The sequence below is a fragment of the Harmonia axyridis genome, chromosome 3 (assembly GCF_914767665.1).
Source record: "Harmonia axyridis chromosome 3, icHarAxyr1.1, whole genome shotgun sequence".
NCBI lineage: Eukaryota > Metazoa > Arthropoda > Insecta > Coleoptera > Coccinellidae > Harmonia > Harmonia axyridis.
In genome coordinates this window covers 35,763,602-35,784,142 of record NC_059503.1, presented here as the reverse complement: position 1 = coordinate 35,784,142, position 20,541 = coordinate 35,763,602, and the positions used below count along the sequence as shown (strand labels likewise).

The following is a 20,541-nucleotide window of genomic DNA, read 5'->3' as shown; positions in this document are numbered from 1 at the left end:
TAATTAGTGGCAGTGGCGTACCCAAGGGGGGGATAAGGGGGATATAGCCCCCCCCCAGAAGGAATATCCATTATATGTAACAACCATATATAGCACAATCTTATTATAAGTGGGCAAAATTCTTTGGAAAACTTCTTCAAAAGAAGGAAAATTTGAAATTTTTTTCTTTATCCCCCCATGGCTTATGTCTGAGTACACCACTGATTAGTGGGATCTGTTATTATTACGATGTCCCACATGAAATTGAGTGATTACTTCTTCAACAAGTCATACTTTTACCCGGAATGAAGATATCTAGATAGCAGTATTAAATTCCCTTCAAATCTAAGCCATGGATCGAGATCATTTAGGGCTAGATATTTATCACCGATTAGCCCTCCAAATAGAACTTTCTAAGCAAGAAGCCTCTCCTAGCAATGTATTGTCAATTTGTTTTATCAATTGGTTCCAATCTTCGTGTATACCGAGTACCTACTCCTAATAAGGTAATACAGTCGTCAACCTTCTTGCATGAATGCTTCCATATTAGAAAATATCAATGTATTCGAGCACAAGTTTCGAGCTTCTGCGAGATCTCGCCTAGCGAAAAAAAAACATTTAATTGCTTATTCTATCAATTTTGATGTTGTTCATTGTCGAAGTACTCGTATTTTCAATTGCGTGTACAACGTGGACCTTTCAATATGGCAAGATATTCAAATAACTTAGTTTGGTATTAACTATAAGGAGGTTCAATGGCAGAATAGACTCATATCGTTACTAGGCAACTGAAGGGGCGGGTTAATTCAAATTTTTTGTTGTTTTTCACAGTAACTCCATATGAAAGTAATATTGATAAAAATTAATAATATAAAATGACCCTTCAATCCTTCAAAACGTCTAGAAATCATTCACTCACATGAAGGGTAGAATGTCCTGATTTTCTTCGAAATAAATTCTTCCAACGGATTGGTTTCATTAGAGTTGTTAGGGAATAATTGTGTCAAGTTTAAAGAATTTTTGCTTGCATCTGAGGTGTTCACTCTTCCGACTTGCTGTAGTATATTCATCTTCAACAGTTGAATCCAGTTGTCTTTAGACCTGAAAATATTGTTGGATGATGAACTTGAATTCATGAAAAGGATTAATTGAAATGACACTCAAGCAATTCATAAAAGCATTTCAACGAAGGCGTAAAAAAGCTCAATCCACGAAATGATTGGAAAAAATACTTATACATTATATTCCCCTGATTTAGCATCAAGCGATTGTTTTCCTAGAATCTTCAAGATCGGAATTTTCAAACGAATAAACGTGACAGAACAAAAATCAAAGTGGAAAATTATTATAATCAACTTGTTTGTCTTGTATAACCTACGTCATTTTTCAGTTCGATCGAATCAAACTCTACACACCTAGACTTCACTGCTTTTCTCCCGTAATCTGAGGTCACACTGTCTGAGAATTCTGCATTTTTGCAGACTGGTCATACACAACCTTATCTAGGCACATACTCATGTCTGGCTAGACGTACAAGACCCGTTTCTATTTGGCCAATAGCAAGTCACCTTCCCTGGGTCTTGCTCAACCATGAAGAAAAAACACAGACGACCTATACTTTCCCATTTTAATGTCTAGGTCTAGTACGGGACATTACTTCTTAAGAGGCACTGACACTATAGGGTTTTGTCGCAGGATTTGACTTCGACAGAAAAATATTCAAATTTCCTTCGAACTTCGAATGAATAATTCCAAATATAATAGGAAGGTATTCATTTGAACCAAATTCTTGATATTCTTTAAATTCAGCTAATTAACTCTTTCAATTTCTTCAATAATTTATAGTTTATAGCGTTATTATCAGTATCGCTTGAAAAAAAGGCAATTATTGAGGAAATCACATTCATTTATTGCTCGAAAATAAACCAAATTGCATTAGAATTATTTATCATTTCCTTCATCAAGATATTATTCATAATTGCTTTAAAATATCCCATATCGAATGAACAAGATAAATTAAATTAATATTAGTACCATCCTGAAGAATTAACGTTATAGACTTTGCTGCGAACGTACTATATTGATCGACAAAAAGTTTGAATAGAGGGAAGATACCTCCGAATAATTCAAAAATTTGAAGTCTGCTACTTTCAGAGATATACGTCCCAGTTGGTAATGCTTCTAAGGAAAAATATTGCTGTTATCCATAATAACATTATGACATGAGATATACGTATACAAATATGTAAAAGGCAGTTCTTTATGATAAAGGTGTGATTTAAGTCAGAAAATGAGCATTTAATATTTCAGCTCTCCTACGCTGAGCTGAAGAATTTTAAGTGTACTTCACGCCACGAAGCATCTGTAGGGACCAGGAAAAATCTCCTGATTATTTAGTGAGAAGCTTCATGGATATACATAATTGGAATAAAGATCTTGGGCGCACCAATTGGACATTCTTTAACACCGCCGAATATTCTACAATTCCTTCGTAGTCTGGTACCAGATGGAAAGCCTCATTCAGATCAAGAAGAGTGACACAATAGATCATAGTTCTGACAAAACTGAAAAATCAAAGAACAGAGCATCAACAATCGAAATGAATCGGTTGTGTGTGGCCACCTCAGAATAGAACAACTTCCGTATGCGCTAAGTTGTGTTGTAGACCGTAGAACAGACATGCTTCCACTTTTTTCTGATTGCATATTGATGATAAATTGTAGTTTGCATGTTTTTTCGTTCCAAGATGTCCAGACATTACGATTCGCCTCTGGCAACGATTTGATCGGGTATAACGACCTTTTCTGTGAGGTGCATCTTGATCATTTCGTTACATATAGCACAAACGCTATAATACGTTCGAGAGAATATTATTTTTCAAGAAATAGTCACGAATAAGTACATGGAGCAATCTTCTAGGGAACCTCTTATTCACAATTAAGGTCATGTCATGATTGAAGGATATGTGTAAAAGAGAATTTTTTTTTTTTGATTATTTGCAAAAAGCGAATGGAACAGAAATGATTCTGATTTATATTATTAAGAATATTGGGATGATTGTTGGGTCCCATCTTTGATGTACTTGTACTTTTGGGTGCAACTATAGTACCAAAGTGTTAATTATATACAGTGTGACAAAGTAGAAAAGGTACCACCTTTAATATCTCGCCCCCAATGCAAAAAGAGGCAAACTTTGGTTTGTAGGGGGACCTTTTATACTTTTGGATCCAATCAATTTGTATCAACCCTGTAAGCGTGATGACGACAACTCTTAAATGGGACAAATCTTAAATGGGGAAAGGAGTTGAGTGACACCTTGTTTTGAAGTTAATTCGATGGCCTTTTCAAAAATGACATACACTTGACCTTTTTCATAAATATAATAAACTAATACTTTACTTTCATCCAGTAAGGATCGGCTCACAGAGGGCTGATTGGATGGCCATCACGTTCCCCAGACTTCTTTTAGATTTCTTTAGACATCTTTAGATTTCTTCCTCTGGTGACATTAAAAGTCACCTTTTATAGAAAAAAATTTTCATTATTTCATTGTTCCATTGCAACTCTTGTTATCGTAACTATTCTGTTATTTCTTTTATTATTTTTCGGGAGAACTACCAAAAAATGAAGTATGGAATTTTTGAAAAGAAGTCACATTTAAAACAAGGTCTCACTCAAGCTCCTGCTCATTTAAGATATAAGGAGTTGCTATCATCACGCTCACATAGGATTGATACGAATTGATTGGAACCAACTGTATAAAAGGTCCTACTAGGAACCAAAGTTTACCTCTTTTTTCATTTTTCTGATTCAGCGTGGGGCCGAGATATTGAGGGTGGTACATTTTCAGGTTGACACACTGTATAGATTTTACCCCAAGGTTGAACCGTCGAACGTTGAAGATAGGTTATTCAAGTAAAAATGATATATTTTTCTTTCTAACTTGCTTAATTTCCGAGATACAAGGTGTCAAAGCTATTAGAAAAAAAGTCTTTTATTGATAATCCAAAAATTAATTTTGATGAAACTTGACACGTTTATTTGCGTCATTATAATTAACGAAACAAAATTGATTAAATGAAAAAATATTGTGGAAGATAATTATTTGTCCTACTGAAATCAAATTGATTAACTTCTGGAACTAATGTAAAATGTATCACATGTTGATTCCAATTGGTACAGGGTGGACAAAAATACAATAGTTTTGTGTGTGCTCGTAAAGTAACGCGTAACATTCTTTATTAGTTAAATTAACAATATTATCAAAAATACGTATTGTCTAGCGGCAATTGGTTTGAATGTAACACCCTGTAATTTGTTACTTTTGTAGATTAATAAAAATGAGCTTTTTCCTAACATGTTTGGTACTTGTGGTCTAGCAGACAGAATATGAAAGAAATTATTTCTTATCAATTATCAATTTTTTGTGAAATATCATTATTTGTTTAGTAATATATTGGTGTTCAATGGCAGTTTAGTACTACAATATTTTTGGTTTTCGTGAATGTTTTAATTATTGCTTAGATTTAATTTATTATTTTTATCCACCCTGTACCAATTGGAATCAACATGTGTTATATTCTTGGAATTAGCTAGAGTAATCAGAAAATTGAGGCAAAATGGGGTGTTCCATTTAAAAAAAAAAATGTCATTACCCAAAGTTATTCACCCCGTATATCAGATTATTATTTTGAAATACGGTAAATTAAAATAAAAAATGGACGTGTTTCAGGATTATTTCTTAAAATGGTATGTTTAGCTAAAAATGAATTTGTTCCATAATTTACGGACACAGTGTAAAAAAGAAGCTCTTATAATTTCCGAGAACTGAATGAAAACGTGGGTATGGGTTTTTCCTATTCGATTTTTCAATCATTTACATTCTAACATGTAAATTATAAAAATTTTGAGACAAGAGGATTTAGAAAAATGTGTTTCTTTAATGACTGTAAAGGTTAATCATTGGAAACTAAAAAAAATTTTTGTTCCGTCTGAAAGAATGAACCTTCAGAAAAAATTAGCTAGCCTCTTAATATTTCGAATATTTAGAATTAGAAATGCCGAAAGCTTTTCTCGAGAACTATGGAAGAAGCTATTCTCGTGAAAATTAGTTTGGATTCGGCTACTCCATTCATGAATTCAAACGATCAAGTAAACACTTCGAACACATTCATCAAGTGTTGAAAATATATATTTATATATTTTTCGGCGATTCTTAAGAATTAATGAGTAGGTAGCTAATTTTTTTCAGGAAATAATCCAACAACCAATAGGAACTTGAAAGACTATATTAAATTCAGTAATGCTTTGAGTCATCATTTCAAAATACAAAATCTGTTTGATATATAATTCGTCAAGATATATACAGGGTGGCCACTTATTTTTCAATGGGATTGTATTGGTAACTTTTAAACCATAAGAGTTAGAAGGTCGGTCAAATGGAGAAAAAGTTGCATGCATAGAAGCATTATCAAGCAGTTCAAACATATCGAGATTATCAGTGCCGGTTATTGAGATATCATAAGAAAAGTAAATTATGTCATTTTGATTTTTCTTTTTTTCCCACTTTATTTCAAATATTATCAAAAAATGTTACAGGAATTTTTTATTCGACAGTAAATTATCCTCAATTTGACGTAATCAGATTTCGTATCCAACGTTTCGTGCTCTCTGGGCCACCCTCAACCTTATACTTTTATATATTTTTAACGCTGAATTCAACGATACACCATACAATGTCATTCAAAGTTGATTTTCAGGTGATTTTGACCCGTATCCAAATTTCTTTGGGACGGATCTGTATTACATTTCGGTACCTTTAGTTTAATTAACAACAAGCAATACATTTCGATGAGAAAATCAACTTACTCATCTTGAACTAAACGGAACATATCAGAATCAAATCAAGAAACAAGTAATAATTATTTACATATTTCAATTCATAATAATTAAACGAATTATCAATTAATGAAAGAAAAATCGAATGATTATTCGAAAGTAAATGAACATGAATGAAGTAAGTGTTCGAAATGTCCACCATTTTGTAAAATGGTACTGGAACCCATACTTCTTATACATTTGCTTATTTCGTCTTCTTGAATACCTTCCAATACATTCTCAATCTTCTCGCGAGAAATCACTATTGTTGGATTTGTCATTTGTTCCAGAATCGAACCCCATTTTGATATCATTACGATATAAGTTCTGAAGGCTTGGTATTCAAATTTAAAATCATTGTATTCGCGTTTCTTGACTATTTTATTAACAGCAGTTTTTGATAAATTGCATTCACTACAGATCCGACCCAAAGAAATTTGGATAAGGGTCAAAATCACCTGAAAATCAACTTTGAATGACATTGTATGATATATCGTTGAATTCAGCGTTAAAAGTTTTTTCGAAAAGTGTCATAAAATATACAGGTCCGTATTGAAGAAAATGAGGTTGAGGGTGGCCCAGAGAGCACGAAAGGTTGGATACGAAATCTGATTACGTCAAATTGAGAACAATTTACTGTCGAATGAAAAATTCCTGTAACATTTTTTGATAATATTTGAAATAAAGTGGGAAAAAAAGAAAAATCAAAAAGACAGAAGTTACTTTTCTTATGATATCTCAATAACCGGCCCTGATAATCTCGATTTGTTTGAACTGCTTGACAATGCTTCTATGCATGCAACTTTTTCTCCATTTGACCGACCTTCTAACCCTTATGGTTTAAAAGTTACCAATACAATCCCATTGAAAAATAAGTGGCCACCCTGTATAACACCAAAATAATTTTATGAATTTAAAGGCCCCACACACGTCAGTATCTTACCGATAATCCTTTGGTTTTCAATAGATTCCGATACGAAATAATTCCGCCGCAAATTCCAAAGAAACGCCAACCTAGACGACAACCATAACCATAAATAATTAATCGGTGACAAGGCGATAATTTATTTTTTTTTTCGAGGAATTTGGCCGTAGTAAACACCGATCCGGAGAGTATTCAAATCGGAAAAATTAGCATTTAAACGATTTCACTCATTCTTGGGAATGGTGGTTTATTCATAATTTCGGCTCTTGCCTTTTCTATATTGACGGTTCAATGGCCATAAGGTCGACTGACCTCGATCGAGGAAAAAAAAAGCCGCGTAAAAATTCGTGAATAAATCCGATTGATTAATATACGCAATCTGCCTTCCTATTGCTTCAACGAATCATCCGAGTTCAACGAATCATCCGATAGAAAAGATTGACAGTGATATTTAAATTTTCATCAGTACCTTTAAGAACTACCCAGTGTAGTTTTTTAGTTTGGCATTGCTAAAAGTAGAATAGAAGTTATTCATCATTTGAACACCTTCGATTTTGATTTCTTCAAAAGCGCATCTCAGAAAAATAAAATTCAAATAAAAAAATATATATATCACGTTTGACGTTATACATATAGAGTTCGAAATCAGGAAGTCATAACACCAAAAGGATTTACCGTTCGAATTTTTCGTAAATAACCTTATAGTATTCAGTATTATTGTTCATTATTTTTGAGAGGGGCTTATACCACGTGGTTTTCTCGTTATCTCCCAAAGTTTAAGTACATTTCTCTCCTCAGCGTTTTTGAGGTCCCACCACTTTTCAGGATGAGTGAAACAATCTCAAAAATTACTCTGATTTGGTGAATTTTTCTAACACATGTGAGAATCTAAAATACGTGTTAAAGTCTTCATTTTTAATTTTAGAATAACCATTTCTTCAGCCTTTGACAAGACTTTTTGTATTATAGTTTTATGTGAAAATTCATAAAAAAATAAATGTTCGTTCGGACAGTTATATCATGCATATCTTTATTCTTCAATAAAAAAAATCATCTAATCCTTTTCTTTCCATTCCAAAAAATTAATGACCAAGGACTTTTCACAATGACGAACTCTTTGAAATGAATAATAGTGAAAACCTCATATAAATGGATGGTTTCTAGAGTGAAATAAAACGTATTTACTGATTTTTCAACTAATAGCTGACTGCTCGGTTACACAATGTAATCCTCAAATTGTCAACATGTAACTTTATTGGTATTAAAAGCATAAAAATCATAAAACTTGTTTCAATCAAAGAAAAAAATATAGTTGAACTAGATTCGGTGAATAGAGTGGTTGTTAATTGAACTAGTGCAATAAATATCTCATTCTTTATTTTCCCACAGCGTGTTATCATGTCATAAACATAATATAACATAACATAAAACGTACAAATCTAACGTAATCCACTTCATATTCTTTGTCTTACATCTCAATCTTCTTCACATACACTGTATTGCGAAATTGATAGAAAATGCAAAAAGCACAAGAGTTTTTTTGTCGCATAAAGTGTTTTTTTTCATAAATACTAGATAGCTTAATATAGCTTGCTAATTTTTTTAAGATAATTTTATTGTTCTGTTATACATATTTTGTTTTCCGATTTGAACCTTCAATTGATTGTAGCAGAACCGTGCCAAGTAGGGATTCATCAAGCCAAGTAGCTTGACATTTTAACCAACTACTTGACTTGAAAATCAAGCTTGTGGAAAATTAGATACTTGAGCTGGCTTGATTATAGATATTCATTGCTAGATTTGATATTACTCTTCAGGTTTATATGCACGCGTCGCACGGCTTATATTTCTGCAATCTCGTTCGCGCTTAGACTAAATAAGGGGATTCCCCGAGCGCCCAGAGGATGTGTGTCTTTATTAGTAGTTTTCTCACATTTTTATTTCATCTTCTGGTAGATTTTGGAAGTTTCAGAAATATCTTTCCAAACTTGGCCTTAATGCCCAAGGATTTTTAATCAACGCCAGCATCTTCAACTCCTGTTGAAAGACAATTTTCCTGAGCTGCTCTTACAGTTACAAAAACCCGCAATAGGTTAGGCGACAAATCTATAAGATGCCTCTAAGACACCTGCGTCTTAGATCCTAGATGGAAAATTATATAATCAAACAAAGTCTGAAGGTTTCTCAATATTAATTTATGTTTCTATTTCAAAAACGTTCATTTTTTTGGTTCTTTTATACAGTAAGTTTAATAAATAAAAGTATTTTTTTCAAGGTTCCTTCTCATTTCATCATATTTTTATTGTGACACTACACAATAAAACTGCTAAAAATCAAGTAGCTTGATATGATGATTGAATATTGATACTTGAGATTGAAAAAATACTACTTGACTTGAGCTTGACTTGAAATCAAGTCAAACTCAAGCCAAGCTTGAAAATCAAGCCAAGCCGTGAATCTCTAGTACCAAGTATAAAAGGAAGAAAGAATTATGTTCTCGGACTTCAGCGCAACTAGAAGCTGCTTTCGATGAGGTAGATTCACGAAATTTGAAAGCCATCCGTTCAGGAAACAAGCACTCAAAAAGAAGCTGATCAGCTGATATGAAAATGTATATCTTGGTAGGATATGGAATTTTATAAAACGGAATGAAGACTAAGAAATTGTCCTCTAACCAACCTGTATATACGATATAATCAAGAATGCACATCTCATATGACGTAACCCCGATCTTGAGCTGCTCTAGCACCATATTTAAAGCACGGCAGACTCAGGCTAGACAAATTAATGGGGCCATCTTGTCAGTTCAATGAAATGGAAGACGTCTAGCACGTGAGAAATGCCTAATTGATAAGATCCGACAATTCTGACTCAACTCAAAAAACTAGCTTAACTGGTATAATAATGTCGAACATGAATGTCTATCAACTAGGTATGTATATGGTCAAAAAACATTTCAAATTTTGCACAATGGTTTAATTAAATACCTATAACTATATTTTCATCGTAAGTGCCTCACGGAGTATAATTAAAGTTTATTTTATTTTTAAGAATTTTTTTTTCAATAATTACCTCGCTTCAAGGAAAAAAATTTTAATCCCTCCTGAAATTTTCACAGTTTTGGAATTTGCACAATACAAAAATCATGTAAAAATTCCTATAATTTCAAGGAAAATATCTTGTATTCAGTATCATCATAGCGATATACTTTATTATCTTTCGTAATACTCAGTTGAATGAACGTTCATCGAAATTTAATGTCGCATTAAAATTTCAATCCTCCATTAAATGGCGCAGATAGCCAATAGTCTTGAGGATTAAAATTTTAACGACGGCATTTAATTTTAATAAACGTTCCTGCAACGTGTCACAAAGTTTCCGAGAAATGAATTTTTAAATTATTTTCTTTTGATTTTCAAACTGAATGGTAGTATTGTCGAGCTAGGAGGATTAATGCCTTTACCAACAGATTTTTGTATCAAATATCATTCAAAAAGTTTCCGAAAATTGTTCTGGACGACGGATGACGGACGGTTTTTTCTCATCGATTTTTGCATGCTTCATATTCCAAACGTGAATGGTAAATATTTCAAAAGGAGTTAAATTTTTTTTAACCATTCCAAAACTTTTTTTCTGAAAATAATTCGTGTAGATGTGATATATTTTCTAGGATATAATAAATATTTGACGCTGAATCTATTAACTTGAGCAATTTTGAGTTAAGATATTATTTCATTTCAAAGTATTTCTTGAGCGCTTGTTCCAGGAAATCAGCAAGCTGTCTGCTCAAACTTCGCAAATTTTCGAATTTTGAGTCGAGAATGAGCTACATTATATACTAACAGAATGTGGTAGAGATCTACCCACGAAAATTGGTTCAAAAAGTGATTAATGTAATTCTGTTAAAAGTATCACATGTGACTTCACAGTTGAATTGAGTATTTGTGTTCTATTTATATGATTGTTAAAAAGAGAACACATTTCTGAAAGTTAAGAAAAACCAAGTTTTGATTTCAGATTTGTTATCAGAAGGCAGAATTAAGTTAATATAGAAAAAGAATAAAATAAAAACGAACGACCGAAAACACAAATAATTTCCAAAGACAACAACTAATAAACTCGATATTTCTAGAGCAGATTTAAAGCTAAATTACACAGGGTGAATATTCCAAGGATTTGCCCAAATTCGTTAGAAATGAGTTTCATATTCGAAGATAATATTATGATCATACTTATTAAATACGACATTATGTGAATTTGCCCAGAGTTTAAATTCAATTCAATTCATTGAAAGCTATCTTTCAGGAGAGTTTACATATTCGGTGAGATGGTGTGAATAAACAATAATTATAACTATTGTTATGTTTTTTTCAGACTCAAAATTAAAACAGAAATATAACTAGGAAAAAACCTGATGATTACTTCCAAATTACAGAATTAAAATAAAAAGAAGATTCATAGGTAATTTTTCTTAATTAAGATTATTTTTGATTTATACAATATATTCAAAATTATTATATTCCGCCAAAAGTCTATAATATTATTTAGAATTAAGAGTTGAAACGAAGAATATTGATGAAAATTCCAAAATCTGAGTTTGATAGATAAGGCATAAATCGAGGCATACATATAAGTTCCTTAGATTTGACACAGATAAAGTTAGATGTTAGATCATCGAAGGCTGTAAGCAAGATTTTTTTTCGATCGTCGATTGCGGCGAAAAACATCGGAACTGGACGTCAATGAGAAAAATCAAATAAAAGACAGAAGTGAAATGGAAAGTGCAGGAAATTGAAGACATTAAATAAGTAATGATATAATGAGAAACTCGAAGCGATTCGTTTTGATGGAAACGATGAATTGACTAATACATCAAAATATACACAAATTCAAAAAGAATAACTCGACGAAATAGAAAAGCAGATTAATTTCAAGGATTTTTAAGATAAGTGATTTTATTGTTTTGTTGTTATATAGTTTGTTAATTTAAGTTTAGCTAGGTTAGTTAGATTTGATGTTCTGATAAAGAAATATACATAGTTCTAAATCTTGAATTTTAAAATTTACAATTTGTGACTAGAACCCAGCCCTAATTTTCAAAACTTTCAAAATAAATAATAAATAATCTAGATAAAAAGATAGATTTCGGAAAACGAAATCATATCAGCATCTTTCTATAAATATACAAACTTTACAATTGAATATTTTCCGTGACATCTAATTTCAAATACGATTATCTTGATCATCGGGAGCAACCACGTGCTAGCAAATTTTAATCGCTCCATATCATTCTACACTCTTCCCTCCTAACCGACCTATCCTATCCGTACAGGACAGACGATCTGTCTAGACACAGCATCCCGTCTGACCTACATTTTGATATCTCTTACCCGCAGATTCAAGAACTGACCCAAAAATTCCAATAGACACTTTAGACCTTATAAACCCTCATTAAAAACGTCTGCAGTGCCTTTCTAACCTAAAGTCCTCCTTTTTTCGACTTTTTTTTTCAGTCTGGTCCCAACGAGACGCTTCAAAAACAACCAGCGCTCATTTCAACAGCGACGTTCGCAGGTGAGTCCCGCTACTTTGTATCGGAACACGCCCTTGGGACCACAGAGTACGTTGGTTAACCTGATCGTTAAATATGAAATTATTTTTAAGGGCGGAATCTTATTCACTTTTATTATATTATATTTTCTTTGTTTTATATCTTCAGACAGGTGGAAAATCTTATCGGTGAGATTCAATACGTAATTCCTATTATACATGCTTAGATATAAACAAGATAACTGCAATAACTGAAATGAAATATAAAAAACTCAATTATACTCCTGAATAATCTGAAACGAAGTGGAATTGTTAAACAAAGGACTTGTTCATTAGAATCTACAAATTAAAGGAAAACTAAAGATTAGGTAATAATTCTAAGAGAAAGCGGAGCTCACATATGAATTCGGCAGAAATAAATATTAGTATCTAGACTATCTAGGTACATTTAAACTACGATAAATAACTGTTTAAAGCGGTTGGATAAGTTGTAATTCATTAATATATTTTTCAATTATACTCCTGATCAAGTATTTTTTAGATTCTATAAAAAAATTAAATTTTTCTTGATACTTATCTCCTAGAATATATCTACTTTGAGAATCGAGCTGTGCGGTTTCAAATCCGGAGTTAATCGAATTGAAATCCGAATGAAATATTGAAGAATTTGAAACTGCTACAATATAGGGCTAGAACTTACAGTACGAAATATTGTTTTCTTTATCATCATAGCAATAAATGTACCCAATTTCATAATTATGTGTTGTCCAATTTTTGAAGAGTATAATTTTAATATTTGATTGATCAGGTTTTGACATTAGTAGGTGAAGCTTTGAGCTAGGAATATGATTTTACTAATTGATTTCCTCAAAATGTGTCTCACGAATCCCTTATAGCTTCCGAATAAACATGTACGTTATAGAGCAAGAGCAAAAGCTGAAAGTTTTTCTATGCATGTTTTCTTCATGGGTGAAGAGGACCAGCGACAGAGTTTGGGTTGTGGTTACTTTGGCAGGTAACAGGTAGTAACAGTATATAAAATTGTAGCTTAAATTCTATAAAGTATAAAGCTCCATTTTTTATATTTTCTTCGAGATCACTTAAGAAAACTCGGCATCCATTACCGGACACTTATGAAAGTTGCTAGCCCCTGCCAGACACTCCTGAATTTCAATAAATTAAAAACGATTGAATGTTTTTTTTACATGTACTAATATTTTTTGTTTGTTTTATAATAATATAAACTAACAATTTTTACTTTATATAACATGGCTATGAAAGTGAAAATAGCTTTCTATGGATATTTCGAAAGATCACTATCGACTAAGCACTCGCTTGCACCTACGAAATTTCAATGTGTCTGGCAAGATGTGAAAACAATTAAAACTGATTGATGTAAAATTTTGTTACAGGTCCCCAAAGTAACATATATAAATATAGTTTTTATACTATAACGGAAGTATAATTGTAATTATTAAAGTTTAGGGGTATCTGGCAGAGGGTAGCATTATAAGTGTCCGGCAATGGATGGAGTTCTTTCGAGTTATCCCGAAAAACTAAAAAAACTTGAGCTTTATACTTTAACGAATTTAAGGTACTATTTTATACACCTGTTACCTGCCATCATCGAGATAGAATATTCTATCTCGATGCCTTCCATAGTAACCACAACCCAAACTCTATAGTAACTGGTATTTACCAGTGTAGGGGACATGCACAGAAAAACTTTCAGCTCTTATCTGGCCGTCGTCGGCTCTTGGGCTATTAAAAAATTCACTTTCTTAGGATATGTTTATCTGTCACAGATATCAAGATATATAATTGTAGAGAAATTAAAAGGAAAGAAAATGTAAATATCAGATCTGATATGGGTACACGTAAACGTAGTGATCCGATGTGTAATCAACTCCGTCCGGTGAGCAGGCGAGCAAGGGGGAGGATTCCCTCGAGGCAGGTGCATGCTAGACAGATTTACCTGAAGTCAAGAGCTGGCCAATTATCATAACAGTTCAAAGTACAAACAAATTTAAAATCTTAACGGTATTTCAGTCATCGATGCGCACAGCTACCGCATTGCTACTTAGGCATTAAATGAAGATGTTTTAAGTTGCTTTACTCAGATCTTCTTTTTGTTTAAGGTCCGGAATTTACATTCCCTTCGCCTCTAATTTCATTTCTCCTATTTTCTGCTGTTGTCTGATCGGAAGGCTTTCCTCCCTACTTCATGTCACTTTTTTCTTTTATTCAGTTCTTTGAAAGAGGTATTTCCTCTTATCTGTCTTTCTCATTTTGATTTGTATTATCTTTCTCAATTCCTTATTCTCGTGCTCTTTCAGCGTCTCTATTTTCTTCTTTCTTTGTTTATTGACTATTTCTTCAATAGTTTCAAATAACTGTTCTTCTCTGATTTGTTGGTTAGTTATATACCATGGGGCGCCAACCGCTGTTCTTATTACTGAATTTAGCGTAGTTTACAACTGATCATTATTATTGTCTTTCGTGTTTTACCAGGTAACTCCTGCATACGTAATACTTGGTATTAGCACTATTTTTATTATCTTCAGTTTGTTTTCTAAGGAAAGTTTACTTTTAGGGTTGAGGAAAGGGTACAGTCTGCCGTGCAATTACCTTTTTTTTTTCTGTTTTCTTCTATCTGTTTGTTAAAATTCATTCTTTCATCCAGTATTACTCCCAGATATTTCACTTCCTTATTCCATTATATCGTCTGGTTTTCTATTTTGACGTTTCCTGCTTTTTCTTTCTTTACTGTTGTTCCTCTGAAGTAGATTGCAACTGTTTTCGATGTGTTCACTTTGAATCTCCATTTCTTAAAGTATTCCATCAGTTTAAGTTGCTTTATAGAAAATTATACTACTTAAAGGTAAATTTGATTGAATGGAACTTTACGGAAAATGTAAATTGTTTTAATTACATACAAACACTGCTGACTCGGCGTTTTCTATGAGTTCAAATCTGAATAACTGAAAGAAGAATTTCTAAGCCCCTGTGGAATGAGGCTCAAGCCTCAAAAGTAAAATAACTTTTGCTTGGGCACTTGGTGGCGCCACACAATCGTGCACTCAATACACAAGTCTCCTAATGGTGAATCACCTCAATAAGCAAACACAACGATGAAGTAAAAAACCAGATACAATACTAACGTAATGTCCAATAACACATAATTGCTGATTTTATATAGGCTGCCTCTGAAAATCAGAAAACAAAAACACAATATGACACAAGCTGGATAACAAACCAAACAGAAGATCTCAAATTGAAAAATACCCAGAGGTACAGAGTCACATAAGATTGACGTTCTCAAAAATGTTAGAGACAATCAAAAAAAGAGGATCATACCAGACCCTTGAAGGACATAGAGTCAATACACTCAGATTGAGGATCTTCAACCCATTAAGATACAAAAGTTTGAAATTGTGATGCACCCATGAGACAAAAAATATTGCGCATTCTTAAGATATTCATTTTATTATTTCTAATAGAAAATGATGCAATTGATGCGATAATAATTTCAAGAGAAAATTCAACATTCAAGAAATGGTGCAGGAGCTTTTGAGCGTTCATTCATACGCCTAATAGTTTTGTTTGTATTATGAAAAATGTGATTTATTCAGATTATTCTTTATCGATTATTTTATTTTTATTTATTCTACTTAGTCTAATCTGTTATTACGGAAATATTCGTCATTTTTTCCGATATTCTGATTGAATTTTCTATGGTTCTGTTGACGTGATCAACATGAAATTCTGTTTATTGCTTGTAATTCTAGACGAAAATTTCAAATCAGTCGGATCTGTTTTGAATAAAAATATTATAAGAATGGAGCGAATTGTTCTGATCAACCGATCATTAGAAAATTTTGCATCAAGTTTGAAAATCTCACTTTATATCTACATGCGAATTCTGAACACGATTGAATCTGGTGTCACTAAGATATTGAGTTTTTTTCGACATTCTTTTTGAATATTCTCTGGTACATGGAATTTTGCAACTGTTATTATACATTCAAATGAAAAATCTCTATTGAATACGAAATGTTGAAATTATAAGGATAACCACATTTCAAGCGGCAATATTTACGGAACCCCAAGTCAGATATAAAGTTTTTTTCCGTTCGGGAGTTATCGTGTTTACGGCCAGACGGACATGAAGAATTCAGTTTGAGGACAAATTCGTCATCGAACCTTATCGTTGAAGATCCTTTCCAGTACAAAATTCAAAAATTATGATATTATCAATTAAAATCATTTGACCACATTGGAATATTTGCTATCTATTTCGAGAGGAGTTTCAGGAAATCTATTACTATGTATTTATGTATAGGTAAGATGACCAGACAGTCAAAGTATTTCATCAATCGTAAACATTGACTTTTGGATGGATCGAATTTCGACTGCATAAATGAATAAATCTACATAAATGTCTACTATGCGAAGAACACCATCTGGCCTTTGTCCTTGACCAACCAAACGAAATATCTCTTATTGTGCCAATAATCAAAACAATATAGCACCCTTACCTTCATCCACTCATTTCCATTAACACTGATAAAAAATTGTACATCTCATAACCTATGGCTTTTTTGGAAGTACCTAATGTAGAATATAGAATGCAAGAAGCAGATATGAAGTCAGGAGGACGTATAATTCTTAACAGGCTCATTAAAAGGATCACTGAAGTTCATCATATGATATAGAATGCTGGATCTCGGGGTGGAAACAGTTATAAACGCTATAATTCCTGATAATTGAGGTAACTTACTACTAGCATCTAGCACGAATGAGGAACGAGGTATAACAATAATTTGATAACAAGAAATCTGTGTATCTGTAAAATAAAATATACAGGGTGTTCCTAAGTTGGAGGTTCAAAGGATAATGAGAGATTCTTTCGATAGTTATCAAAAAAAAAAATCCTATAAACCCGCAAACGCTTTGTTTTCGAGATGCAGAGTGTTCCTTGTAGTTCTACTTTTTGTGACGATATACCAGTTTATCGAATCTTTGGTACAGATTGGGTACCAAAACTTATAATTAATTTATTCATCACAGCTCACTAATTCAGAACTGGATCTTGATAATAATTTGGATTTTCCTGAAGATTACTAGAGAATTATTGAAAAAATTTTTCACCAAATCGGTTGCAGTGCAGATACGACAAAACGACAAGAAACCAAAAATTGTATTACTGGACCAAAATTCCTATCGACTTTATTCTAAACTACTGGTGGTCCAACAAAAAACTGGGGGAATGAAGCGGGCACTATTCAAGAACAAAAAATATCATCCTATAGATTTGCAGTCAAAATTAGCATATCACATGATTGAAACTTGAAATTGAAATAAACATGCCAAATTTAAGTTGAATATCTTGTGAAGGGAAGGTATTTTGATGAAAAACGAAAACGAATGAAATCGCCTTTTTTCCCTTTTCAAAAATATTCAACAATTTCTTATCAGACTATAAAAATCATTAAAAGTTTGAGTTTATAAGGCGAATCAACCTATAGTGCCTTGTTCAGGAAATCAAATAATCAAAATGTTCGGTGACCATCAAAGTCTCCAGATTTAACATCTTTAGATTTTTTCAACATTTTCAAATTGATAAATGTTGTTCTTTAAATGTGACCAAAGCAAAACTCTGACAGTGTTAAATCCGGGGACCTTGATGGCCACCGAATATTTTGATTATCTTGTCACGCTTATAATTCGTTGGATATTATTATTCGCGACGGTGGATATTTTCTGACAGTACTCGATGCTTGCCATCTTGTTTTTATAGATAATGATAATTGTTATAGGATAGAGGTTAGACAGCTGAATGAAGACGGTGTTTATTATCGAAGAGAACTAATTGCAATTTATTGAGTCGCCTAGGCGGATTGAGTGTAAAGTTCTCGAGTCAAAATTTGGAAAAATCCTGTGGAGGTATTTTCTGATCGCATTTGCAGATTGATTGACGACGGTACTTAGCACGTGATTTTTTGGTTTTTTATCTGACCTGTTCGTTATTCTTCCATCTTCGCATCGTTTTTTGATTTGGTTACATCGTAAACGACGTGTTGGATGGTTATTGTGTAGAATTTTGGACCAAGAATATTGGAGTATCGAGTATTAGAGGAAAAACATTTTGAGAGTTTTCGAGTTCAGTTTTAGTAGGTGAGGCAAGCTACCAGAAAATCTTCCTCAAACTGCCTCAACCTAAGGGTGATTGGAAGACCAATTGTGATACAATGAACAGACGGTATACACTTCATTTGCTATTAGGTATCGGTGTCTTTGCTGGTACCTTAGTTTTTGGCAAAGCTGCAGGTTACCTCGAAATTTACGACGATATTCCTGAAGAACCAGCAGTCATCAAAAACTATAAAAACTTGTAAATGTGTATGTTAGTTAGAACATAATTAGTTGTAATTAATTGTAATACTTATGCTACATTACAATTGAAACGTGTAGAGTTTTGCCCCAGAATAGATAATTATTGAGTATTGGAAGAGCAGCATCCGGAGAATCTTCGAGTAATTGAACCCGCGAGGTGTTTAGATGTTATTTCATACATGGAATATTTTTGTTTCATGTTCATAGCACCAGTAATAAAGAAGTCATGAAATTACCAAAAATTGACAACATTGTGCCCTTTTCCTTCACAAATGGATATATCTTTATGATATATTTTTTATTAAATACTACATACTACATATTAATAACCAACCAAAAGAAAATTCAAGAGATCCAAAACTGTAAAAATAAATTTAAACGGTTAACAAATTGAATAACTTTATAATAAATGAATAACTATAATAATTTTCTCTTATAGCTTAGAAAAAGTTGAACTTATCAGTTTTCACCAAATTAATTTTTCCAAAAATCGAGACCTGAAATCTGCCATTCATTTTTTTCTGGATCAAAGGGATTCTGAGATCCTCTCACTAGACAACGAATTTGGGCCAACCGATACATTATGACAAAATAATATGTTTAGGAAACGAGCGTTCAAAAAGTTTCAAGAATTCGTCAAAGAAACACAACAGTGTATATCATTCGCCTCGAATGATCGTTTGTTTTATATCGAAAACGTGAGTCCCTAAGTAGTAAATCACTTTTGAAATAAATTAATGACAGGTACCATATTATCGGTGTTGTTCGATATGATTTGTATGAATTTCTTAGAAATTCATTCACAATAGGTTTGTTTTATCATCTCTTCCTAATCATTTGGAGTAGGTACCTCAACCTATGCTTAGTCTATGTACAGGATGGCGTAGTGACCGAGGAGCATTCACTCCAACTTTAATAATTAGGGAAAAATATATTATTTTTCAAAAAAGTCAACGTTATATATTTCACACAGGATTTGATATTCATAAATCGATCGGTCCCTTTGAAGCACGAAGATAACGCTTATTGCATATTAGGATTTATAAGTTTTACTCGCCAAAAGGTATTTATTGAGTTTTTAATGTTTTTATAGACGTTGATAGTTAATGGGTTCGTCCTAAATAAATCCACAGCCAGGATATAAGTAGATGGACAGGGGACTATTTACGAACTCAGAATTTGCATCATTGTATAATTTTTTTTCAATTATAATAAACTTATATTTTCATCTCATTCTAACCAAATTTTATAGGGTGTCCCTTATATTTTCCTGAAAAAAAATTTAGTTGTAGAATTTTACTAATATCATCCTTCAAAAAAATTTTTAATGCACCCTATCCTATGTAATTTCAAATCGAGTAAAAGACCTTATCTGAATTTAATAGTATATTTTAATCATATATCATAATTCAATGGATTATTGACTGATGCTGATTCAAATTTCTCGATACATCCATTGACGTTTTATATAAGGTGAAATTAAAATTATTAAAATAGTATTTTATAAATAGTATTAAATCCACTTCGATTCTAGAAGAAAACTGTTAGTTAATACATTTTCTTGATGCTACATGTATTGATTAGGTCCAATATAATACTTATATCACCAAAGTGATTTCCTTATGTATAACAAAATATAACATAAAGGCTGTGCTCTAGATTTATGTTCTCGATGTTTAATACTTTTAAATTTTTGGTTTTTTATTCTCTGTTTTCTTTTTGTGATTCTAACTTCACATGTTATTACTGCCTAGGTGGTATTTATAAAAAATTCAATAAATAAAATTAAAGCCTCTCCAAATTACCTAGTGATT

General features: G+C 32.4%; 1 protein-coding gene across 4 annotated transcripts in view; it reads right to left on the bottom strand.

Moving 5' to 3' along the window:
* Positions 1–20,541, bottom strand: part of LOC123676230 — a 34,841-nt gene that overhangs the window by 8,179 nt on the left and 6,121 nt on the right. For all 4 annotated transcript variants that reach the window (XM_045612005.1, XM_045612006.1, XM_045612007.1 and 1 more), the window contains one exon: positions 899–1,080. In XM_045612005.1, the coding sequence (XP_045467961.1) occupies positions 899–1,080 (182 nt within the window). The remainder of the gene's footprint in view (positions 1–898; positions 1,081–20,541) is intronic.